Here is a 26,205-nt window from a genome sequence, read left to right on the forward strand (position 1 = left end):
ACACATCTGTCACCCTTTGTGCATTTCAGGCATGAACATTTGACATTATTTCCTTTTCTTGTTTATGCACACCATTTTAATTTTTTTTTTATGAGTCATTTCATGACCAACATGATGTGGTTTCTTTACTCACCCAGCCTCCCTCCCCTCCCGAGGAACCCGTCCCTCCCCCTCCCTCCAAGGACAAGGACAGTAATGCTAGTAAAAAGCCCCCAGGCAAAGGGAAGGCTGCTGCTAGCAGTCAACAGGTAGATGTGTTGCAGGTGTCCCCGTGATGAAACTCAGTCCAGTTTGTTTTTTAAATGTTATCTACACGCTGCTACTGTTTAAAGCTCTGGAGTGAGTGAGTAGCAGACATGGGCCGAGTTTCTCAGCGGACACTTTTCAGCCTGACAGATGTTAACCCCTGTCCAGCTTCTCTCTGCCCTGACCCGGTCGGGTCTTGGCTCAGTCTAATCCTGTGTCTCTCTAATCACTAATGCCGCCACTAAATACACAACTGTATCATCAAATGCACACGGGCAAGCAGTTGTTTGGTGAAATCAGATCAACGTTTTAATCCCTAACATGTAATGACGTGCTGACATGAGCGAAATCAAAGTGCGGAACATGCATGCTCACAGAAAGGAAACACAAACGGAGAGAGGTCACTTTGAGGTGTCAGGTCACTCCACTGCATGAACGTGTGTTTCTGAATGTGTGTGTTTTCATATTTTGGAATAGTGTCACGTCTGTTTACATGTTAACCTGCACTGAGATCTTTTCAGCATAACACCCCTTTGTTTTGCTGTTTCTACTCCGCCTGCCATTCAAAACACACACGCACGAAAAGCCCACGAGTAAACATGATTACACACACACACACACACACACACACACACATACACACGGACAGAGCACATGGGTTCACTCGCTCTCCCTCACACTGTGATGTTTCCTCTCAGGGTGCAGCCGGTAAGAAGCCTGCAGCCAAAAGCGTCAAGGATGAGGAGGATAGGTCCGGACCAATCTTCATCCTCATCCCCAACGCTAAGGAGCAGAGGATAAAAGAGGAGAAGCAACTGAAGGTATCGAACTGGCTGATCAACATTTCATCCTCCTGGAGGCTCAGTGCAGCAGCAGTTACATGCTCTATGTGTGAGAGATTAACTGCAGCTGAGACTTCAGCTGATTGTTTTTTTTTTTACCATACAGGGTTCCCACAGTCATGGGAAACCTGGAAAAGTCATGTAACTTCACGATTACATTTTCCAGGCCTGGAAAAGTCATGGAATTTGTAAAAATTACTGAAAGATTTTGGGAAAATCATTGCATTTTGTTGTGTGTGATGAAATTGTTACAGTAATCTTCCATGTAAAATGTTCTATGTTAAGTAACATAACAAATATATTCCATTACTTGTAATGTATTTATTATGTAATATATATTTATTGATTATTTTTCATTCTATTATATATAAATTACTATATTCTGTAGCTGCTGCTGACTGCAGCGGTGTAACTCATTATTGGACCAGTTTAAAAAATTGTTGTTCCCATTAGTCATTTAGACACATAAACAGGTGATAGTTTCAAATGGTCGGCCTAAACTGGAGAACATGTCAGTTTGGACGAAATAACTCAAAAAGTACTGTTGACTTTAACTCAAAATGTTTTGTTTTGTAGATTTTGAAATGGAACTTCATCACTCCTCGGGATGAATATGTGGAGCAGCTGAAAACTCAGATGTCCACCTGCTTTGCAAAGTGGCTGCAGGATGAGCTCTTTCACTTTGACTTCCAGAGACACGTCAAAGCCATTGGAGTCATGATTGAGGTAACGGTTGGTCTAAACTACGAACTCTGCATTAGAAATAGGCTTGTTTTGGTAGTAAAGTCTGTTTGTGTGTTTGCGTTTGACAGAGGTTGGAAAGTGAGAGCGACGCCACCATCAGCTGTCTGGACCTGATTCTGAAGTGGTTCACTCTGCGCTTCTTTGACACCAACACCACCGTCCTGATGAAGGTGCTGGAGTATCTAAAGCTGCTGTTCGCCATGCTGAACAGAGAGAACTACCACCTGACCGAGTACGAGGCCACCTCCTTCGTCCCCTACCTCATACTCAAGGTGAGTACGCGTCAAACTAAACAAACAAACAAGAAGCCACCGTAAAGCTGCGTTTGCTCACAGTTTCTTCTCCTCAGGTCGGAGAGTCGAAGGACGTGGTCCGCAAAGATGTCCGGGCCATACTGACCATGCTGTGTAAGGTTTACCCGGCATCCAAGGTCTTCCCTTTCCTCATGGATGGAACCAAGTCCAAGAACTCCAAACAGAGAGCTGGTAGGTCTCTACAGACAGCGAGCGACCTGTCAGACGCTGCGCTGATCTCTGTCCAAACCTGTTTTTAGCTGTTAGAAGGGTGTTCAGACCAAAGGCAAAGTGAGTGTCTGCCTGGTGTTCAGCCTCATGTATACTGTAGAAAAATAGATATGTTTATTTCAAACATAACCGTGACTGCCCACATACTTCCATGCATCCTTTATGTTGTCATACAGGGTTTGTACGGTCATGAAAAACCGGGAAAAGTCATGGAATTTGCAAATAATCATTTCCAGACCAGTTTTACAAAACTAAATATACCCTGAAAGTTCTGGAAAATTCATTTATATCACAAACCTAAATAATAACAACTGACTGTCGGAAATTTGAAAATCAAACTATAATTTATGATTTTACAGTTAGTGTAATTTTTGTTTTTTTTATTTTTTATTTTTTAAAATCCCCAAAAAATTTAAAGTAAAAAAAAAGTGCCCCAAATTTCTAAGGAAAAACCTCCCTGCCAGTTTTCTTTTTTAAAAAGCACCAAAAACTTGCCCAAACTTTGCTTTTTGAAGGGATGTTTTATCTAAAAATGGGCAATAAAATAATAAAAAATACAGCCATGTATAATTGTATTCCCCATCCCTAAGTCCTACCCAGTGCTTAAAAAAAATTTATATTTATATATATTTGCACCACCCCCTCCCCTCTTATAAATAAAGACTAATTGTCATAGTAAAATATTTGGTTGTAATTCTGTTCTGCATTCATTTTTTTTTTTAAAGTATTTTAAAAAAAAAAGCTGTTATATAGTAATGAAAAAGACCCAATAAGGAGCAGCGATGGTGTTTCAGAGAATGAATGCTTTTGAAAATTTTCCTCAAAGTGTGTATGAACCCTGATCTTCCACTAGAGGGCACTAGAGGTCAGAGTGAAACGTTTCTGACAACAACAAACGTTGGCAGTGCAGGAGGTCGTAATAATGTACCTTTTAACGGAGACGGTGAAGTATTTTGACAAACCTGTGTCTGTGGTTTCCTTCCTGTCCGCAGAGTGTCTGGAGGAGTTGGGTTGTTTGATAGAAGGTTATGGGATGAATGTTTGCCAGCCGACTCCTGCAAAGTCTCTGAAGGAGATCGCTGTCCACATCGGTGACAGAGACACATCTGTCCGCAACGCTGCCCTGAACACTGTGGTGGCCGTCTACAACGTCTGCGGGGACCAAGTCTACAAACTAATAGGAAATGTAAGATGGAGATGATGCCATCATATAAAAACGTAACCCTGAAATCTGCAACAGTGTAACATCGTTTTTTCTCCGTCCCTTTCAGTTGTCAGAGAAAGACATGAGCATGCTGGAGGAGAGAATCAAGCGTTCAGCCAAGAAGACGACCGCAGCTCCTCCCAAACCCAGCGCGACGGAGAGGTCTCAGAGAGAGCACCCGACTAACCCCAACGCCACCTTCCTCCGCAAACCCGCACAGGAAGACCCCAACAAACTCAAGTAGGTCCCCTCTGACTCAGGGCTGCGGGCTTCCTGATCGTTAGCAGAGCGAACACTTAACTCACCACAAATATATGGTATCGAGGAACAAAATTTCCCTGCTTTTCCAAAGAGCACGATTAGAAATATTGCTGCTAAATTCTAAATAGATGCAACAGATAGACTTTGACACCAATAGGTTTTTGGATATGCACAAATATCACAGAGCCGACCTTTACAAGAAGGTGAAGGAAGGAAAGACAGAGTGCAACAAGTCCTGCACCGACAGGAAACTGAAAAAAAATGCTATTGTGACGCAAAGAGGCAAAATAACAAACCGTTCCAGCGTCCACATATTTTTACCCGATAAACGACATGTTAGGGCATGTTAGTCGAGGTATGCAGAGCAGTGTTAGTGGAATATTCATTTTCATTAGTAATGTAAACAGCTTCGTAGGAATATTGTCTTTTACGGAATAAGAGCAAAAACCAGATCATTTTTCGATGTAAACTTACTACGAACAAAAAATCTGTGTTGAAATCAGCAGGAGGAGAGCTGGTTAATGAAAGCTGTAAGCAGCTGTCAGCCTGAACTCACAGCTAAAAGAGCTTGAATTGTTTTACAGTCGTTTTCAAGCTCTGTTCACTAAAAACTAATATAGGATGAGTTATAATGTTATGATGTGTTTAATGTAATCTAGAAATTTGAGCAAATACAGCTGTTTGAAGGAGACATTGTTTTTTTTTAATACTTTTTACATATGAACTTTTTTTATTGTAGGTACAAAGCAGATGCAAAGCAAAAAATAATAAAAATTAAACATAAATATGAGGTCACGGGGTGTTAAGAGTCACATTTTTTAAAATAATTTTTGAAAGATATTTTCACAGCGATATAAAATAGATGCTAGAGAGGGAATTAGGATGTATATATGTATACTAAATATGATTTTAAAGCTTTTTTTTTCATGTGGAAGGTTATACTAAATTATCATTTAATACCTTTGTATAGTTGAATTTGCTTATTCAAGGTTAGAATAATGAAAGTCTTTAAAACAACTCAATATATATTTTTTTATAATGAAGATTTTTTTTTTATGTTTCCGTGGGTCAGTAGCAGAGAACAGCACAATAACCGCAGTAAACATTAAATATCAGAGGGAGAACGTGCAGCCAGAGGAAATGAAACCGTTTGAAATATTAACAGAAATACACCGAATCGGTATGAATCAATAAATAGATATTTTATGTCAAAACACACACCAACTTCTGATTTACAAAAGTGATGCTGGTCAGTAAGTTACACGTTAGTTGTTCTCTTACAGGCAGAAGACCGTAGTGTTTAAATTAATGCATTCAAAAAGACTGTTAGTGTGACATGGACTGTTAAATGTGCTAAAACTAAACCTTTTCCAGCCGTTTCTCATTAGCATGTTATCCATTCTGTCAACCAACCGCATCTTTAATCCATCACAGACCTGCACACGAGGTCTGCTGTGACTGCAGTTAGATTCATATCATAAATCTTCTGAACGTTTGTCTTCTGCTCGCAACTAATCTGTCCTTCTCTTCTCGTGTTTTACTGAGTCTTTGCATGTGGGGTTGCTCTCACAGATACTTAAACAAATGAAATCCCATCCACTGTGTCTGTGAAACCAACCTCAGTGTGTGTGTGTGTGTGTGTGTGTGTGTGTGAGTGTGTGTGTGTTTGGCTGGCTGCAGAGCTGCCTGCCTGTCCTCTTGCCTGCGTGTCTCTTAACCCTTCATCTTTCTTCCTGTGTGATTTTCCTCCTCTCTCTGCTCTGCCTACCTTCCGTTCCGGAGCAGAATAATGTATCGCACGTATAGGATGTGAGTACCTCTTCCTCCCCCCCCGTTTCCTACGTGCCGTCATTGTAAGACGTCCTCCTGAATGCAGTCTAATACTCATCATTCATAAGACTAATGGACAGAAAAGTGAGCTGTGACGTTTTGAGTTTTAGTCGTGTTTCTTCCCATGTTGGACAGTTACGGTCTGTTTTTGGTCCCAGCTGTCACATGGTCAAAACTAAAGCTCAAAATGTCCACCGCCGCTTTTAAATGTGGTTCATTCCCCGTCACCCCTTCATCTTACTTATGTATGTCGTGCATATTGTACCTGGAAACGAGACGAATCCGATTTTTGACAGCTGCAAAAAGAACATTTCTCCTACTGACAACCAAATATATTTTTTAAGCTTTTCCAAGTTTCAAAAGTTTTTGTTGGTTCTCTAGTGTGAAATCTGTACTTATGAAACGAGAGGACAATATGTCATGGCTGGTAATGAAGTTTTTACTCCTAATAATCAGATATTCTTTAACAGCTCAGTTATTACATAACAGTGTCACAATGACGCACAACCTCAAATTTTAGTTGATCTGAACGTAGCAGTTATGTTGCTGTCTAATTATGCTCAAAAATGTGACAGTGAGCCTAAATAAAATGATTTTCGTCATTTGGTGGTGTTTCGCTGGCTCTCGGCTGTTGCTCGAGCTACAGGTTTTGTTTCCCACATTTGCTATTTGTCAAATATTGACAGGTGAAGGATTTTCATCGTTAATGTGGCGAACAGTCACTAACTGAATATGTTTACCTTTTTTTTTTTTTTTATTTGTAACAATAGATTTTTAGTCAGTTTTTCCTCCTTTCTGAAGGATACAAACGTTAATGTTGGTTTTAGATCAGTGCTCATCAGCTCCAGTTCTGGCAGTTTAACTCAGGCTAATGGCACACTTTTAGGATCTGGCTTCATCAGACTCAAAACCCACAAAAAATATGCTCTTACCTGATGTTTGACTATTTTCAAGATGTTTTAAACTCATTAGAATTTTATAATGGTGTTTTTTAAGCCAGAAAGGGAAAATTGCACTTTTTAAAAGTGTATTTGTTTGCTTCTAAAAGTGTTTATGCCGTATAAATTCACTGTTTGGAAGTCAAGCGTTTCATCTTCCTTTTTATTGACCTTAAACTGAGTAGAGCCACATTGGACTGATCCACATACTGTCACAGATTCTCAGACTGATAATAAGTAAAAGCTGGTCAGTCAGGACTGGAGCTCAGAGGCACTGATCGATAAAACACCGGACTAAATATTCTGTCCCCCTTTCCTCCGTCCATCCAGCCAAGCCCGTCAAAACGCCCAGCACAGCGAGTCCTCTCACCCGTCCATCCCCAAGGAGTTCCAGTTGGATCTGGACATGATCGAAATGGACCAGAGCAGAGTGTGCGAGCTGCCAGACCTCGTCCAACACAAGCTGGACGAGCTGCTGGAGCCCATCATGATCCCCGAACCAAAGTAAAAACGACCAGACCATCACAGTCTAACACACAGAAGCACGTTTTATTTTAGTGATTAACATTTTTGTTTTTGTGTTTCGAGGATGCGTTCTGTCTCACCGCACTTTGATGACCTCCACAACAACACGGCCTCCACCATCAACTTTGTCATCTCTCAGGTGGCCAGCGGTGACATCAACAACAGCATACAGGCTCTGGCACAGGTATGACACATGACGGATGGCGCTTTGAAGTCTGGATTTGTGTTAACTGCTCGCTGCTGTTATGGCAGTTAATATGACAAAAGATAAGATGTTGGTTGAAGGGTAAAACCGAGGTGGAGGACACTTCGGACCTGAGCGTGCTGTCTAACTCTTTCTTTAGTGCAGAGGCAGGTTGTATCTGAGGTTGCTTAGCAACCATAACTAGCACCACATCATAGCCTTATTACCATAAATCCAAAGTGCAGAGCTGATCTTCTTTCAGGTGTTTCTTAAGTTGCCAATTAACCAAAAAGCGTCGCTAGAGAAACGTTTCCAGCAAAACTGTTGTTTGCTTGCGGTACAGCGCGCTGTGGATGCTCCTCTCTTGCTGCCGTGCGCCTCATTCTTCTGCCGGTTTATTGGGTGTGCTTAAAAGTTCAAATATTTTCAACTTTTCCACTCGAGGCGCAGAGTCCCACTGCTTGTCATTTTCACTTTTGGCCACATGCATGCAGCCTCGCTCCACAGGCGCTCCCAGCTGTTTTTCCAGATGTGCTTCCAAGGTGCTTTTGGAGTGATGTGTCTCAGTGCGATGCGTGCATTTGGCCTAAAATATAATCCGTGAAACAGATGTAAAGCTCAGGTTATCCCTGCATTAAAATGATCAACTTCTCCACCATATCTATGAGGAAGTTTATTGAAAAAAGAAAAGATATCTGCCAGGTGTGATTGGTTGTTCCTCGTCACACGTGGTGCGTGCTGCTGTGTTGAACCCTGAAATAAACAGAGTTCAACAGAGCTAAACAGTGAAGTCACTATAAACCTCCCTGAAGCAAAGAGGAGCTGCAGATACCATTGATAACTGCCTGTATGTTTACAGACTGTGTCGTGATACATTGACATAAAATTGTCAGTTGTAGCTGCTTTGAGTTGAGATCAAAAGTGTGCGAAATTCAAAATTTGTCCTGCAGATCGACGAGGTGTTGCGGCAGGAGGACAAGGCCGAGGTCATGTCGGGACACATCGATCAGTTCCTCATCGCGACCTTCATGCAGCTGAGGCTCATCTACAGCACGCACATGGCTGACGACCGGCTGGACAAGAAAGACCTCATCAAACTGTACAGCTGCATCATAGGAAACATGCTGTCTGTGAGTCGCCGCCTGCTGCTGCTCTGAGACGTTCTCGAACATGACGTGTCAGAAACTGCTTAGGATGATTAAAAACCTGAGGCGGAGTTCGATGATGATGAGACACTGTCCTCCTCTGTCCCCCTCTGTCTCTGTCAGTTGTTCTCTATGGAGTCCCTGGCCAGAGAGGCATCGATGGGTGTGCTGAAGGACCTGATGCACGGTTTGATAACTCTGCTGCTGGACGACCGAGTGGAGGACATCGAGGACGGACAGCAGCTCATCAGATCCGTCAACCTGCTGGTAACCAGAGTCCTGGAGAAGTCCGACCAGACCAACATGATCAGGTTTGTGCGGAGAAACGGTTCACGTGAGAATAAAATGTCACCCGCTCAGGACTGGAAAAGTCATGGAATTTGCAAATAGCAATTTCCAGGACTAAATATATACTCTGAAAATGTTTGAAAAGTCACAGAAATCTGTTTCACAAACCTGTTTATTGACACATGATGTGTTCAAGGACCATCGGAAATTTGAAAATTAAACGATGACTTCAGTTTTATCTTCTGGTTGTGTTAAATGGCGTAATTTGGTGATTAAAAAGAGAACATACAAGGGTTTGGAAAGCATGTTTTAAAGAAAATAAATTGCAAAAAAAGCCAATATTTCCTTGAAAAGTTGGCAAAATGTTTTCATTATCCCAATTATTTCCAAGAAAAAGGACATTCTTTTTAGCAAGCTGAGGATCCCCTGGACCCCCTGACAGAGGTTCCTGCTAAGCCCCTAAAGTCTAAAATCCAAGAAATGTAGAAAAATCTGAGAAATGTCCTAAAATATTAAAACATGTAGGGGCTGCTTTAACGGGCCCCTGGCCTCCTGTCATTTTGCAAAAGTGGCCCCCAAGCAAATCAAGTTGAGCGTCCCTGATCTAGAGTTACCATGACCTGGATGACTGAGAACCTTCACCAGCGTCTTGTTATGAGCTGTTTAGTTAACTCTTTCCCTTCCTGCCTCTCCGCAGCGCTCTGCTGGTTTTGCTTCAGGACACGTTAGTCACGACAGCCCCGCCGATGTTCTCTGAGCTGGTCATGAAGGTAAGGAGTGTCCCCACAACCGAGGACATGATGTCCTATCAGTACTGATGCTTCTGTTTTCTAAAACACCCCTCAAACTGACGATGTGTGTGTGTGTGTGTGTGTGTGTGTGTGTGTGTGTGTGTGTGTGTGTGTGTTTTCAGTGTTTGTGGAGGATGATCCGCTTCCTCCCAGAGACCATCAACAGCATCAACCTGGATCGGATCTTACTGGACGTCCACAACTTCATGAAGGTTTTCCCCAAAGAGAAACTGAAGCAGCTCAAGAGTGACGTCCCGCACAGAACCCTGAAGACTCTGTTACACACACTCTGCAAGCTCACAGGGGCCAAGGTAAAACACACACACACACACACACACACACACACATACACATGCACACTGTAGCTTTCAATTAATACTGGACCATTTTCAAAAATAGTTGTTCCCATTAGTTATTTAAAGACAAAAACACGGGAAAATAAAGTCCAGGTTGAAAAATACAGAAGTTAGCCTTTAGATTCAGATGTTCTTTCTTTGTCATTTTCATTATGCATTTCTATACATTAAAAAAAAAAAAGAATTATGTTTCCCCTGCAAGACAAAAACAGTGCAAGTCATTCGCAGAATAAAAATAAATAGATAAAAGTCATAAATAAGTAGATACGTCATTTATAAGTAGATAAAAGTTATGAATAAGTAGATACAAATCATAAATATGTACATAAAAGTCATGAATAAATAGATAAAAGTCATAAGTAAGTAGATAAAAATCAAAAATATGTACGTAAAAGTCATAAATAAGTAGATAAAAGTTATTTATAAGTAGATAAAAGTTATGAGTATGTACATAAAAATCATGAATAAATAGATAAAAGTCATAAATAAGTAGATAAAAGTCGTGAAAGTCATAAATAAGTGGATGCTCCTGTGTCCTCTCCCAGGCTGTGGGAGGTTTGGGGGTCGTTGATGATGTCGGAGGCGCTGCGTGTCCAGCTGTATTTATTTTTAACTTTTCGATCTTTAAACTCTTTATTGTATCAATGCGTTGATGAACAGATCCTGGACCACTTATCAATGATAGAGAATCGTAATGAGTCAGAGTTGGAGGCCCATCTGAGGCGGGTGGTCAAACACTCCGGAAACCTGTCGGGACTGAAGAGTGACCGCGGCAACGAGAAGAGTGGCATGCGCACGGTGAGCAACGCGCTTTTGTTTCTCATTTCTCAAAGTTACAGACGTTGCAGCTTTTGTCTTAAGGATGACTGTAAATAAACGTAATCGTGCCGACAGGTGTAACGTGAATTTGTCCTTTTGCGTTTTGTTCCCAGGAGGATCGGATGTCGAAGGCGAAGGTCAGTGACATTCTGTCCGAGATCTTCAAGAAGATCGGCTCTAAGGAGAACACTAAAGAGGTCAGCGGCGCCGCTCTTTTAAAGCACTGTTGCAGGACTTTTGTATGTCAGCTTCTACATGCAGACGTCAGGGTGTGTCTTAGCTGGTCATGTATTTCTCCTGTTTTTATTTAGTCCTTCCTTGTGGTAACTTTATTTTGTGTTTTATTTTGTCGCTTTGGAGTTGTATATTTTGATTTTTAACTTTGTTTCCATGTTGTCTGTGATTTTTGTTGCTGCCTGTCTCGGCCAGGACACTCTTGGAAAAAATAGATCTTTAATCTCGAGGTTTTTCTGATTAAATAAATAAATTCTCAAATATGTACTAGCTGTTGCAGTTTAAAACCTGAACTTATTGTTTCTATTACAATTTTTTAACTTCACAGACGGAAAATAAAAGGCTTGGAAAACTTTAGTAACGTGTCCAATCTTCTCCTCAGGGTCTGACGGAGCTGTACGAGTACAAACAGAAGTACTCGGATGCAGATTTGGAGCCCTTCCTCAAAAACACGTCCCAGTTCTTCCAGAGCTACGTGGAGCGAGGCCTTCGTATGATCGAGTCTGAGAGAGAGGGCAAGCCTCGCATCCAGACCTCTGCAGGTACACCGGGACGCCGCCACTGTGCACTCTGCTCAGAGAGACGTCAGGCGTGTAAAGTGACACGTGTGTGTGTGTGTGTGTGTGTGTGTGTGTGTGTGTGTGTGTGTGTGTGTGTGTGTGTGTGTGTGTCTGCAGTGATCCCGCAGCACGGCACCGACTTCAGTCTGAGCAGTAACAACGAGGAGCTGAAACCAGCCGTTTACTACGAGAGACTGAAGATCCTCGACAGAGACAAGGCCTGGAAAACACCTCAGGGATAGTTCACACACACACACACACACACACACACACACACACACACACACACACACACACACACACACACCTTTAGCCTTGTCACTTCAGTCCAGTTCATTGCAAAATTTTAAGAGGCAGTGTTGCTTTTCTTGATTTAGATCGATGCCTATGTGCACTTTTCCCTTCTCAACTTTTTCTTGTTTTTCCAGTTCTGCTGTGTATTAGTGTTGCACCAAACCAACTTTTTCTTTTTCTTTTTTCACCACTTCTTACCCCCAAACTGATTGTGATTTGAAACCAGTGCTCTTTTTTTGCCCAGAATGTGAAATCATTGTGAAAGTGATCATAAAATGTGTCTCCTGCGGCTGTAACTGCAGATCGCCTAAACTCAGCGTTTGTGCAATAATGAAAAACATGTTCCAAAAGCCTGATAGTGGCTTTAAATCCAGCCGGTTATCTGTGTGACGCCTTTATTTAACTGACTCATAATGACACACAGATATGTACGCTGAAGATGCTCTGATGAGTTTTCCTGTGAGGCTCCGTCCTCCATCGGCTCTGCGTTTCAGACGTCGAGCGTGTAGAGAATCGGCTTATTTCGGGGTTTTCTCTTGATGTCTTGGTCATTTTTCCTTCATTTTTGTGATTCTACTGTGGCTGAGACGGCCATACGTATATAAATGCTTTCCTTTTCTTTCTGTTAAAACTTTATTTCTTGATGTTGTTGTTGTGCTGCAGCTTTCAGTCCAGCTGAGAAACAAATAGATCAAAGAATTTTGGCCTAGGCTGCGGATACTGTTGATGTAACGTTTTTGTTAAGTGAAACATGATCCCCTGTCCGTGCAAGGCCCTTTATTCTGAAAATTGACCGGATGCATTGCTCCTTGACTTCCTGTCTGGTACAGCATGATGCGGCTGCTGTCCGCCTTCAGCAAAAATAGTCCCGGCGCGTATTTGATGCGGAGCGCGATCGGCTCTGGAGGGAGTGCCTCGGCCATAACACGCCGTCAAACCTTTCAGCCTCGGCGTAGAAACAGATATTAAGTCATCGTTTCTAATGTTTGCTTTCAGTCGCAGACGTTAAAAGCGGTTGTCGCAGCTGCACAATAACAGTGATGTTTAGTTTTTTTTCCCCTCCAGAAAAAAACTAAAACTTAGAGTCAGAACTTTTTGTTTTGCAGTAAATAAAAACACAGAAACCTTCCCGAGTATATACACAGACGCTGACCTTGTCCTCCCTGCAGCAGGGTGTCGGAGACGGGGAGGAGCCTCAGCAGCGACCTCCCATTTCCTCCCTGCTGTCGTCGAAGCCGTCGGTGGCGTCCTCCACCGACATGCTCCACAGTAAGCTGTCGCAGCTCAAAGAGTCCCGAGAGCTGTACCAGCAGGAACACAACGCACACTCCCATTCCCCGACGCACGCGCACACCCGCTCGGCCTCACCGGCGGCCAACCTGGACGACCTGAAGAAACGTCTGGAGAGGATAAAGAGCAACCGGCAGTGAGGAGCGCCACGCCACCACCTCATCTCATCCGCCAAGCCTGTGGAGTTCAGCTAGTCGTAGAAAATAAACCATCCCCCTTTTTAACTCGTTGTGTGTTTATATTCATGTTTCTGGAGGATGGACGTAGAAAGCACTTGGTCACTAAAGCTCCTCCCCCTCCCACCTCTGTCGACCAATCAGGTAGCAGCAGACAAAACACGCCCTCAAGTTTGAACCTGACTCCACCCACTGTGCCTGTAAGATAGTAGACATCAAACGCACCACGATCTGACTGTAGAGTGCATTCAGACTGAACTAAGGCTGTGACTGGGCTTTACACACACACACACACACACACACAGCAGAAACATCCGAGTGTGTTTAGCTTCTATTCAAACGTATCAGAAAGACGTTCGATGAAAAAGCTGAATCAGAGTTTAGGAGTGAGCTTCGATGTAGTGTGTACAGGATCACAAAGTCTGCTAACATCTCAGTCTGTACAGTTTCATTGTGATAAACTGTCACACCTCATGTCCCGTCCCGTCCTGTCCCGTCTCGTCCCGTCTCGTCCCGTCTCGTCCTAGCCGTCTCTGTCAGGGTGCCGTCCACCCTCCGCTCTCCTGTGTACACTTTTTACTGTATTATAACATAGAAACGGTACACTCACTCTCCTCCTCCTGCCCTCTGTTTCAGCACGATGGCAGAATAAGTTGTGCATATTTAACCCTTTGAAACCCACATTGTCTTGATTTCTTTCCAAAAAAAGGTTAGAAGGCAATGAGATACTTAAGAAGTGACCCAGAAAATAGCAAAACATTTAAATAGTGCAAGAAAAAGTGCTTATTCACAGATGTCTGGGAATGCATTTTTTAGGCCTATTTTTAACTTATGTCATGGAATTTGGGTAAAACATGGAAAACATTTGAAAATTCACTGGTGTGAGAACCCGGTTTCAAAATAATTCTCTAAAAATACAAATTTCTTCCAATTTTCAAGACATTTCTTGCTTAGTTGCTTTATGCCTTCTCTACTTTTTTTTTTTTAAAGAAATCGATTTGCTCAGATTTCAAAGGTTTAAATATGTGTGAAAGGCGTCTGAATGCAGCACACGAAAGTGATCCAGGTTTCGGAGGGTTAAAGGTTGCTAACCACTTAACTGTAGTAGTGCTTCTCATGTGGTTTCAGGACAAAACAGTCATGAAACGTTTCGTCCTGTTTTACCACGATGCACATCGCTGCTGCTGCGTTTGGATGGAGAAACTCGTGTCGAAAGCTCAGGTTGTGGCTGTGTAAACGCAGCGTGCTGTTGCCCCCTTGTGGCCGAACAAAGTCAAGTATCCGTTTGTAATTCTCAGTTTGAAGCCCTGTTTGCACTGCGAGCCGCGACTGATTTGCAGACAGTTTGTAAAGCAAAAAATGCCAATTTAGTGTTGTTTAGTAGCAATGCTAATGGTTGACGAATATTGCAAAATGGCTCGCTGCAAACAGGGCTTGAAGCTCCGGCACTTTAACACTTGAATCGACAAAGTGTCCGAATTCTGTCAATATCGGACACTTTTTCAGCCACAAAATGACTGCATTTACACGGCGACATCGAGTCTTTTTTCTGCCCCTGATGCTGTTCAAACGGACAAAAAGCCACAGCTGTTAGCGGTGTTAAAGTACTTTGTTTTAACAGGGACAGGGAGTCTGTCTCGTTTTATTCTGAAAGCATTTTGCAGTCTTCCTGTTTAAAATCAGTGGTTTCAGTTCTTCTCTGAATTAAAATTGAGTTTTCAGATTTTTCCTTCCAGCTGAACTCTAAATGATCAGCTTTAGAGTTTTGTTGGGATTAAAACCTGCAGACTCGTTCTGAAAAACTGCTGCTTTTATTCTGGAGAGGCTGCACACTTTTGCTTTTTTTTTTTTTGTTTTAGCCGAGAGGGACTGAGAGTCTCGCTGCTTAATTGAGGAGGACCAAGCAGAGCTGTATACAGGTGTGTTTAAGTTGTGTGTTGGGCTGTTCTGTGGGTTGACACTTGCTGTAAATACTGTATTTAATGTCCTCCACTAACACCTCCCTTCAGTTATTTAACAGCAGCCACTCTGTTGTGATTGTAGGCTTAAAGAGTACGGCATGAAGTCAGTGATTGCTTTTATTTTCTCATGTAAATAAAGTTTGCATTAACAAAACTGCTGTGTAATTAAGTCATCGTTTTTCCGACGACAGTTGCCTCGTTGGTCATCTGAAGGAAGGAAAAGAAACACAAATAACACGTTTTTGTATTTAATTTGAATGTCAGTACTAGTCTTACATTGTTACAGCTTTCCTTGTATAATCCATAGTGGGAAAAATGGCAATAAAGTCTTGTTTTTTTTTAACAATCCGTCTTTGAGTTAATTGATTTTAAGTTGAAAAGGCTGCATCTTGTAACTGTTTGTTTCGGATGTATTTTACTGTAAGCTGGGACTGTCACTTATCTGATTAGTCAAACTGAGGTTTGGACCTGATGCAGTTTAAAGCTACAGTTGGTAACTTTGTCTCCTGTATGAAGACGAATTCATTCATTCATGCAGCAGCGGCTGCAGGTTCAAACCCAACCTCAGCCCTTTTATTCCCCGAGCTCTCCACTGTCAACACCAACTGTTCTGTACAACATGTAAGGCCCCCAAAATGTTTCTGAAGACTTTTCATAACATATTATACTATGACATTTTTTCATGATTTTGCCAAAAAACAAAAAATGTCATATAGCATGTCGTCAAAAATCATGAAAGCATGTCATACTGTAGCATATCCTCAGAAATCACGAAAAAACGTCATATTATAGCATTTCAAAAATCATGAGAAAGTCATATAGCATATCGTCAAAAATCATGATTAAAAGTCATTTTTCAAATATTGTTTTGATATGTTTATTATTGATTATCTTCTGTGTATTATGTCCATTTATCTATCCTTTCCTTTAGTGCTCTCGTGTATATCTGTGTTGTTGTTAGTCTGACTATATTTTGTTAAATAAGGCTGAAAAAAAATCCAGGGCAAAAGCCAAGAATGACACCCAGAAATAAAAAAAAAAAATAAAATAAAATAAAGCGGCGCGCCCCGGAAACGGTAGTGACGTCACACGCCAGATTAGCCTCACCGCGCGCAGGTATCCTCGCGCAGAGAGAGCAGATAAACCCGGTCTCTAAATAAAAACCTTTTTGTCCTCATAATTTATAGTTTGCTCCCGGCGTGACACCAAACTCCGATGAAAGTTTGCAGTGTTGGGAGGAGCAGCGAGGTATGTGACGTTTGCATTTTACAAACGGATTTTGGCTGTTTGAAGTTTGTGTCGTTGTTTATTTCGGGCTGTTGCAATAGTGCGGCCGACATGGCTGTTTTTTATAAATGCATTTTGATATGATGTCTCGTAAATGTTAAAAAAAAGTATGCTTTTGTATATGTTTAATGTGTGTTTTGGAGAAAATGATGCGCTGAAAATGTCCAAACTGCTCCAGTCGGAGCCGCTGTTAGTCACATTCTGCCAAGGGGGCTGTTGGACATGTCCCTGCGCTGGAGCGGGCTAATGGACATGTCCACTTTGGAGCGGGCTGTTGGACATGTCTGCGTGCTGGAGGGGGCTGTCGGACATGTCTGCGTGCTGGAGCGGGCTGTCGGACATGTCTGCGTGCTGGAGCGGGCTGTTGGACATGTTAAAACAACTACATGTACACACTGTCCAAGCTAATGTAACAGATGAGTTACAAATAAGGCTTAATTCTAATTTAGCTTCATCTTAGTTGGAGACTTGACACCGAAAGTGAATCTTGTCGAGATTTATTTGCGAAAATATAAAGAACACAAATATCTATGGGAAAAAAACACAATTTGTACATTTAAGAGTTTTAAGCATTTCGATCTACAAATATCTAAAATAGCTCAGTATACTTTATTTACTGTATATAGGTACACTGAAGTACATATTAAAGTAATATAAACAATACTGTACAGATATATGGCAGGAAGAGGAGCGGCTGAGAAAATACAGCTTAATTACAGAGCGGATTCAAGCACTTGTGGTACTCGCATCCGTTCACCAGTTTCTGTGATAAATCCTCTTTTTGGACTGTCACAGCTGACAGTGATTAAGAGTTTCATCAGATCTCTGAAAGTCTTAGGAAACCGTGATTTCTTCGTCGTCTGACTCGGAGAGCTCCGACTGTTTGCTGGACTCTGATGGAGAAAGACGGTTGTGATGATGATGATGATGATGATGATGATGGTGGTGAAGATGTGACTCGTGGCTGTCCCGCTGTGCTTGGCTGGTGGGTGCAGTCCTGTCCAGTTTGTGGCAGTGGGTGCTGCCTACATCAGTGAGGTCTGGGTGGGGGTTGGTTTTGGTGGGGAGGGTCTGCTGACGGCAGCCACCCGTCGAGAGCAGCTCCCTCTCTTTGGAGTTTCTCCATTTCATCCTGCGGTTCTGAAACCAGATCTTCACCTAAACAGGACAAAAAACTGCATGTCAACACTGATATCCCCATTACTACTTACATTAACAGCTGTGAATGTCCTAAAATCTTAGAAATGTCCCAAGACCCGAGAAACATCCTAAAATCCTGGAAGCTTTCTGAAGTCCTCGAGATGTCCTAATCTCTGACAAATGTCATAAAATGTTATAAATGTCCTAAAATCCTGGGAACACCCTCAAATCCTAGAAAAGTTATAAAAATCCTAGAAACATCCCAAACTTCAAGGAATGTCCTAACATCCTAGAAAAGTCTTAAAATCCTAGAAACATCTTGAAATCCAAGAAATGTCCTAAAATTGTAGAAACATCCTAAACATCAAGGAATGTCCTAAAATCCTAGAAAGATCACGAAATCCTAGAAATGTCCTAAAATCCTAGAAACATCCTAAACTCCAAGGAATGTCCTAAAATCCTAGAAAAGTCTTAAAAAACTAGAAATGTTATAAAATCCTAAAAACATCCTAAACTTCAAAGAATGTCCTAAAATCCTAGAAATGTCCTAAAATCCTAAAAACATGTATGGGGCTGTTGGCTTCCTGTCATTTTGCAAAAGTGGCCCCCAAGCAAAACACAGATGGTTTGGGGTAAAAAGTGGACAGAAAATGTCCATACATTTGAAATAGATAATAGATAATGGACAGTATAATAATTCTGGATATATAGTTAAATTATCGTTAGATAATTAATAATTAGTTAAATTATATTATAAAAACACATTTTAAAGGTCCAGCAGTCCTTGGTGTGTACCTGGGAGTCTTTGAGGCCCAGTTTACCGGCAAGTTTCTTCCTGTCCGGTTTGCTGATGTATTTCTGCTTCTGGAAAGTCCTCTCCAGGGCCTTCCTCTGCAGGTCTGAGAACACGGCCCGCCGCAGCATGCCCCTCCTGGGCTTCCCTCTGGGGGCCAGGGGCCATGAAAACGTTCCTGGGACAGGAACCACGGAGGACGAGGCTGGAAAGAAAGAACGTGAAAGAGGAGAGATTTAATAACGATCTAATACATTTTCAAACTATCAAGTTCATGAAGAACTTTGGGGTGCCTGACCCCGAATTTGAGGATACAGATTCGACAAAACGTATCACGTAGATTATAGAATAAATACAGAACCACAGATGAGCCTCAGGTTGCTTTAAAGTTACACTTAGTAACATTTATTAAAATAACGTAATGTCATATTTGCTGAAATCCTGACAGCAGCACAAAAAAAATCATGTTAGCTGTAACATGAGAAGTTTTAATCCAGCCAGTGAGCAGCGCTTTGTGTTTGCTTAATCCCCCCCCCCCCCAAAAAAAATAAAATAAAATCCTAGAAACAGCCAAAAATCCTGGAAACATCCTAAAATCCTGAAAATGTCTTGAAATCCTAAAAATGTCCTAAACTTTGACAAATGTCTTAAAATCCTGGAAACATCCTAAAATCCTGGAAACATCCTAAACTTTGACAAATGTCCTAAAATTATAGAAATATCCTAAAATCCTATAAACACAGTGTAGTAGTCATAGTCAGAAAAAGCTTTAAAATTGCGATTAATCTTATAATTTCTATAAATAATCTCTCATTTTTAAAAATCATATTTTCAATTCTGTTATTTTGAATTTTAACAGTTATGAAATCCATATTGACAAAATAACAGCAATTGTCACCAGATTTGCTTGATTAGGAATCAAATGAGAGCAAAAAAAAAACTGCAGATATCTTGAGGTCAAAGGTCAAGGGACCACTTTGAAACGACCGTGGCGTTTTTCCATCGACAGAATTTCGCCTCAGTCTGGAGCGTTACTCCACGACCGGACGCCTCCGGTCTTCTAGTGTCACATGACATCAGCATCATCGTTTAGCTTTAAACTCAGCCTCTGAAAGACGGCCGGCGATTAATGCGATTTAAGAAACGTTTGTGTTAATTACGCACCTTAATCGCGTCACAGTTACAGCGTTAAAGCTGACAGCCCAAGTTAGGAATGAAAGAAATCCAAATTGATTTCATTTTTCAGTCTTATTTTCTCTCTGCGTTTGTTTTCTCAGCATCTTGGCTGGTAGATCATCAGTTTCCAAACCTAACTTCACTTTTTTTCACTTTTGCTGAGTTCAGATTTTTTATTTTATTTTAAATTCTCTTTTAATTGGCTGATGTGAATGTCCAAAAACAAAATACGCCACCAAATGAACATGAAGATTTTTCAGTCATAAAAAATCAATAGATAAACACATAAATAAAGAAATAAAATAAAAAGATGAATAAATAAAAAATAAAAAAAATAGAATGAACAAGTAAATAGGTCGGGGAAAAAAATAAAAAAATGGGCTGGGCAAGTAAATAAAAAATATAAACTAAAATAAGGATAAAAAAATAAGTAGAGAGGCAAAAAAAAGCCGTTCTGTAAAAAATGGCACTGGATCGAAACGCACGCAGACAGTCAGTGGCTGCTACTTACACCACAGTCTGTTTCTGTCCTTTTTTTCCTTTTTTTAAAAAAATCATTACATTCTCAGTGTTTTTCGGTAAAGACTCGTCCCGTCTCGTTTCCACCGTCGGCTCGCGGCTCCCCGATGCTTCCCCGTAATATACTTGTTCTGCCTGAAATCTGGTGCTTAAAAGCCCAATTTGTCGAGCGGTGGAAACAGAGCCTATGCTAATGAGACGGGCTCTCCAAAGCTGGGCTCACACTGCCTCTAATGAAGCATGAAGGGGGATTGTATAGGCTGCAAATGCATAGAGAAAGGTGATTGTGTTGTAATGAATTGAGTGGAAAAGGCCGTCGACAGGCCAGTATATTACAGGCCCATTAAAGGCAGGTCAGTATAATGTAGAGCTGTTAGAGGCTTGACTCAAGCTTTAGATACACACAGCTTAGGGCTGCTCACTGTGTGTTACACCTGATTTTGAGTCTCATTTCAGACACTCTGCGTATGAATTTACAAAAATATCTTGGATTTTTTTTATAGAATCAAGCAATATGTTTGTCAATATTTACGTAGAAATCGAAATAAAATTTAAACCTGAATTTAACAGATCTTGTGAGCAAACATGGCAAACTCAAATCACATCTTTAAGGTGTGTGTGTGCATGTGTGCGTGCATGCATGTGTGTGTGTGGTTTTGGCGCCTATTGGTCACGGTGCTGGGAGCTTTGTGGGCAGGCAGAGGGGCTTGGTGGGAAAACGACGGCGCGTGAAGAGGCGCTGAGTTCCCGAGCTGGGAAGATACCCGCCTCACATTTAGACCATGACAAACGGCACTAATATATTTAGAGCGTGACAAACTGGACTAATTTGTAGATTAGGACAACTGGTGCTAATGTCAGCAGTCAGTGCGTCGCCTAAATGGTCCTTCAAATTGGCGGAGCTGATTCCAGGCTGTCCGGCGTATTCCCATGCTAAAAGGCTGACAGCGTCCCTCAGCAGCCGACCGAGGCCCCTCCGTCTGCATCAGCTGCTCAAAACTTGTTTGCACATTTCAGAAACTGAAAAAGCCCAGTTTTTTTTAACCGCACTTAAAAATTAGCAGAATTGTGTGCTTGGTCTTTTCATTTTTAACATTTTTTTAAGTTTCCTCCCACTGAAGTCACGTATTAATCAGTTATATCATTAAATTAATGAAATAACGTGTTATTCTGAATCAGTTTGATATGTCCCTTGAGTTGTGATAAGTTATTTACCATCATTATACGCTTATGATTTTGTGATTATACTTATTTAATGTTTTAAAAACTGGAGCAGCATAACTTTTCTTGTACTGAACTCCTTTCACAAGAATTTAAAAGCCTGAAACTCTGAGAAAAATGTTTTAGATTTCTTTTAGACACATGGAAAGAAATGTCCCGCAAATTTTTAAAAAGCACTGGAAAGATGACAGAGAACAATATATTTATGAATATCATGATAATATTTAAAAAATATTTTACAGAAATTTTTAAATTTTTAAGCAGGTTGTATCATTGTAATTATTATTATTATTATTATTATTGGTTTTTCTGAGGGGGGGTGTAATTTACTTGTACTTTTTACTAATTTCTTTATAATTTTATAAGTTTAACTTTTGTTAAACTTTTGGCCACCAATTTATGGTGTAAATGAGTATTAATAATAAAAAAATTTCCTGTTTTTATTTGAGGTGATAAATGTAAAAATCTTTACCAAAGATAACCGCTCAATGACACAACCTGTAAAGAACTTTCCCTTTAAAATTCAGAGTTTTCTGACTGATCAGATCAAACATAAATATGTGGTGGAAATGCAAAAATAAATCTTTTTTTTCTTTTTTAGCCTAACAGCCGCTCGTTTTCATGTCTAAGTGTTGCAGCTGGATGCTGTTTATTTACTCGTCACTGAGTTATTGACAGAAGACGTGAAATAAGTCGTGGAGTTAGTTATGAGTTAAGTTATGAAAGGCAGAAATCTGGAAAAGTAAGTGTTGAATCATTGACATGAATCAACTGTGTATATATTTGGGTGGTATTACTTTATGAGACAATAAAAACAGTTTATTTTACCTAATAAAAAAATATTTTTTTTTTACATACACTTCTTTTTCTCCTCTTAAATTCTCATGATTTGTTCTCTTAACGAGAATAAAGAGTATTAAAAGACAGATGATCCTATTTTACCAGACAGTTTTAAATAACATTTATTATTTGTGCATTATTACAAACAGCGGTGATGCCAAAGTGAAAATCAAGGTTCCCAATTTAAATTGAAACCTAGTTGTGAATATGATAAATGTTTGTGAATATGCGCTAAAAATGATAGTTTTCTCTTTTATAAAAAACATGAACAGAGTCTTAGAGAAACTGAGTTTTTGAACCGCTGATGTCAACATGCGGCACTAATTTACGGCACCAGTTACCAACCTGTGAAGCAGGACGCTCTGATGAAAGGATGAAGGTTTCCATCGAAGAAAGGCAGAGGCAGGGACTTGGTCTGAAGACTCTGGACTGAGGAGCAAACACAAAAATAACACGTGACTCCAAGACGGTAGTAACTAGTAATATTATATCATATTCTGAGTACTTAGAAAAACGGCACATAAGTCCTATCAATTCTCTGTTACAGTAATAATTAGTAATAGTAATAATTGCGCCCAGAGAGAAAGAATTGATTAATAAAATAATCATAGGCCAAAAAAGTAATGTCTGATAAACCTCAACGGTTTAATTAAATTATTTTTTCTGTTTAATTTATTGGCTGTTTGCTGGTACTGGGCCTCAGTTTATTAAGAGCTCATCTGAGTCAATATCTTCACTCTTATTTGCTTTAATTCTTATAAAATGTACCTCAAATGTGATTAAATGACTAAATAAATGTAATTGTAATCTGTTATTGAAAAAAAGTACTTCAATAACATTTACCATTCAAAATGTTGGTGATTACAAAGGGTTAATTGTGAAAATAAATCATTTCAGTAAAAAGTTGAAGATAACATTCTGTTGCTTCACATCTTTTTATGTCTTCTTTTGGCATCTTTTTTTTTCCGGTCAGCAAAGCCTTTGAGACAAATTTGAACATTTATGCACTTATGCTTTTAGGTCTTTCTGCTTCTTTGCCCTGTTTAAAACATTTGATAGAAAATGAATCAAATATTATAACATTATTTGATGAAGTAATTGAAAGTTACATAACGCATTACATTTTTAACAGAATAACTAGTAATCTGTAACCTGTTATATTTGCGTTTGAGTTGATATTGCATAGGCTATAGCAGGAGTTTCAATATTTAATAATAAATTCTATTATTTATTATTAAAAAATCAAAATCACACTCACCGCTCCGTGTGGACGGTGCCAGTATCGCGCTGACGCCGAACTTGAGGTACCCTGAGTCCGGGCAGGCGGTCTGCGGAGACCCGGGACTGCTGCGGCTCAGCTGGACGGGACTCTGGAGCACAGAGCGCTCTGTGCTGGCGTCTAACGCCCGGGGAGGGCCGCCGGGGCCCGGGCTGAGCGGGAGGATGTCCACGGGACTTCTGGAAGAGAAAGTCCGGTGTATGAAGCTGACAGGCTGGCTCAACCGGAGCAGATCCTCTACCAGGAAGCCTGAGTGCAGTGAGCGGTTCAGGGGTGAGGAGAGAGCCGCGGGGGGACGCAGCAAGCCCGGGTACAGAGGAGGGGGCAGAGCGCTGCAGGGAAACATCATGGTTGTCCGACCTGGAAAAGTTTCTTCTCTTTTTGCAGTTTTTTTTTGACAGAGATGTCTTCAGAAAAAAACAATAAAGAGGCACCTGATCGACACACACTCACTCTGCGCTCTGTGCGTCTCTGCGTCTTCTTGGAGAGGTTTTATACAAGGGAGTCTCTCCAACACGCAAACACACACACTCACGCACATGCACGTGTGCACGCGCACACAAGTTCAACCCTCAGCCCATCTCCGCCTGAGTCTTTGAACACTAAGTTCAGGCCGAGGGGATTGGTCAGCGGCGCTGTGATTCCGCTGTGATTGGACCTCAGACAAAAACAGGGGACGAAAACCCTCCTGCTTTTATTTATGGGATTGTTCGCGTGCAGCTCGGATAGAAATGTTATTATTTCAATAATGAAAACTGAGATGCGCGTCCCAAACAGGAGGATACAGATGAGGAACGCTGCCCATTACTGTCTAAAGGCCCAAAGGTGGATTAACCCTTTGAAACCTAAGCAAATGGGTTTGACTTCTTAAATAAATAAATAAATAAATAGATGAATAACAAGCAAACATGAGGGGGTCAAAGCAATGGCCAACTTGGCAAGAAATTATAAGAAATTAGAATTAGTAAAGGAAATGACCTGAAATTGAGCTTTTAAAAAGGGGGAAGGATGACCAGGGAGAAATGGAAACTGTCGAGAAAAATAATTCGTATAATAATATATTTAGAATCATATTAAACAAAAAAAGTATACAAATAGCATATAATTTTTTAACATCTCCGTAACTTTTTTCAGATTCTTTTCTTTTCTTTTTAATTTTTTTTTTTTTTTAAATCCTAATTTTTCCCTTTTTTTGTGATAACTTTTGAGGTAATTTTCTTGTAACTTGTTACTATTTATTGTTGTTAATTTTTGTCATGGAAGGTTTTTCATTGCCTTTTCATCATGTTTTTGAAAAAATCAAACAAATTTGCACATGGAAAACTACATAATTATCATGATACATATTTTAAGTCAAGATACAGAATTAACATAACATTTAAGCACATTTTCTAGGCCATTTCCTTCTTTGTATGTTTTTTTTTTTTTTTTAATTTTTACATCTCCATTAAATTGTTTTGCAATTAAACAAACAAACAAAAACATGGAAGAAAGCGGAAAAGGCGGAATCTGCAGATGTTTAGATATTTTCAATGTCTGTAATAATAATAATAATAACAAAAACAACAACAATAAACCTAATAGTTATTATTAGTATTACGATTTATCATGATGATGATGGTCATTATTATTATTATTATTATTATTATCATTATATTATTATTATTATAGCAACCCTCTTATCAAACACAGGCACGCACTTCATTAAAAGTGACCTTGGCCTCGCGCGTCTTCTGATCCCGTTAAGCATGAAGCGACGGACGGCCGCGCGCCCGCTGTCCGCTCTTTCATCTTTCTTCGCTGTCTGTCAGAGCAGCATCAGTCCACACTGAAAGGAGCTTTGAGGCCGTCTGTCATGAAGGTAGCCTGTCTTGTTGGATGTGGTGATGAATTTAATGACAGGATTTAAGCTATTCACTGAGGAATCTGACAATAGTTTAAATTATAGGCCCATAATCTGCTCTAGTGTCGGAATATTGGCCTATAGTGACGAGAATGAGCCTGTTCTGAGACATTTAATAATTTAGAGATCAAATAAAATAACTAAAGAAAACGATTTACATCTCTGGTCAGATTTCGAAAATAAATCACAGCATTGATTTTTCCACGTGAATCCAGCCTTGTGTGCGCGTTGCGTCATCCCTCGTGAACTACCTGTCATTCAGTCGGAGACAGGTGGCCTTTCCGCTTAAAACGATTGAAGGAGAGAGAGACTTAAAGTCAGCTTTGTTGTGATCGCCTTTGATCACGGTGATCGTGTGAATGTCCCCTGGTGACTTGAATGAGTGTAAAATGAGTCAAAGTTCAGAAACACAGAACACCCACCGTCCCTGAACGACCCGCGTGCTCAGAAAAAAACCCATTCAAAGTCATGACGGCGGGAGATTTAACAGGCAAATGTTTATGACCTTAAAGGGACAGTTCACCCCAAAATCAAAATTGCATATTTTGTCTCTTATGTGTAGCGCTATTCATCAATCTAGATTGTTTTGCTGTGAGTTACCGAGTGTTTGCGATATCAGCCGTGGAAATGTCTGCCTTCAATCTAGTATAACGATACTCAAGATAATCCACAGATGTGATCACTATCATGCAGGAATTATTTGCCTTCCTCCGAACTACACCAGTAAATCGTATCACTGAGCAAAAGGAAGTGTGCATCTACTCATGGGAGAGAGAAGACTCCCAGGAAATGTGCCAGGCTTTGAATCGATTTTTGTAAAACTTTGGAATTAAAG

The 26,205-nt window shown here is 40.5% G+C and overlaps 3 protein-coding genes across 3 annotated transcripts in view; 2 read left to right on the top strand and 1 right to left on the bottom strand.

Moving 5' to 3' along the window:
- LOC121949799 (cytoskeleton-associated protein 5-like) overlaps positions 1–11,760 on the top strand; it is a 33,470-nt gene extending 21,710 nt beyond the window's left edge. Inside the window, 18 exon segments of the mRNA XM_042495567.1 lie at positions 138–248; positions 945–1,067; positions 1,665–1,814; positions 1,901–2,104; positions 2,182–2,317; positions 3,349–3,542; positions 3,628–3,800; positions 5,607–5,630; positions 6,920–7,093; positions 7,178–7,298; positions 8,249–8,428; positions 8,567–8,754; positions 9,429–9,501; positions 9,645–9,833; positions 10,539–10,676; positions 10,811–10,894; positions 11,314–11,473; positions 11,609–11,760. Of these exon segments, the coding sequence (XP_042351501.1) occupies positions 138–248; positions 945–1,067; positions 1,665–1,814; positions 1,901–2,104; positions 2,182–2,317; positions 3,349–3,542; positions 3,628–3,800; positions 5,607–5,630; positions 6,920–7,093; positions 7,178–7,298; positions 8,249–8,428; positions 8,567–8,754; positions 9,429–9,501; positions 9,645–9,833; positions 10,539–10,676; positions 10,811–10,894; positions 11,314–11,473; positions 11,609–11,733 (2,547 nt within the window). The 3' untranslated portion in view covers positions 11,734–11,760.
- An 822-nt stretch (positions 11,761–12,582) lies between these two features.
- Positions 12,583–15,558, top strand: LOC121950209 (cytoskeleton-associated protein 5-like). The gene is made up of 2 exons (XM_042496135.1): positions 12,583–12,609; positions 12,907–15,558. The coding sequence occupies exons 1-2, from the start codon at positions 12,583–12,585 to the stop codon at positions 13,213–13,215; spliced, it is 336 nt and encodes a 111-aa protein (XP_042352069.1). The 3' UTR covers positions 13,216–15,558.
- A 1,775-nt stretch (positions 15,559–17,333) lies between these two features.
- On the bottom strand, positions 17,334–23,816 carry LOC121949701 (homeobox protein DBX1-B-like). Its single transcript, XM_042495428.1, has 4 exons — positions 23,447–23,816; positions 22,534–22,617; positions 18,435–18,637; positions 17,334–17,657 (listed from the first exon to the last, which is right to left on the bottom strand). The coding sequence occupies exons 1-4, from the start codon at positions 23,814–23,816 to the stop codon at positions 17,334–17,336; spliced, it is 981 nt and encodes a 326-aa protein (XP_042351362.1).
- Between the last annotated feature and the right edge of the window lie 2,389 nt (positions 23,817–26,205).

Source organism: Plectropomus leopardus, chromosome 11 (genome assembly GCF_008729295.1).
Source record: "Plectropomus leopardus isolate mb chromosome 11, YSFRI_Pleo_2.0, whole genome shotgun sequence".
NCBI classification, from domain to species: Eukaryota; Metazoa; Chordata; class Actinopteri; order Perciformes; family Serranidae; genus Plectropomus; species Plectropomus leopardus.

Bases quoted from the DNA above. Each gene is read 5' to 3' on its own strand.
- LOC121950209 (XM_042496135.1), top strand. From the start codon at position 12,583: ATGCATTGCTCCTTGACTTCCTGTCTG. The intron at 12,610-12,906 runs GTACAGCATGAT...ATAAAAACACAG, and splicing joins GCTCCTTGACTTCCTGTCTG to AAACCTTCCCGAGTATATAC.
- LOC121949701 (XM_042495428.1), bottom strand. From the start codon at position 23,816: ATGATGTTTCCCTGCAGCGCTCTGCCCCCTCCTCTGTACCCGGGCTTG. The intron at 22,618-23,446 runs GTGAGTGTGATT...TTTGCTCCTCAG, and splicing joins GGCACCGTCCACACGGAGCG to TCCAGAGTCTTCAGACCAAG. The intron at 17,658-18,434 runs GTACACACCAAG...TGTCCTGTTTAG, and splicing joins TGGGCCTCAAAGACTCCCAG to GTGAAGATCTGGTTTCAGAA.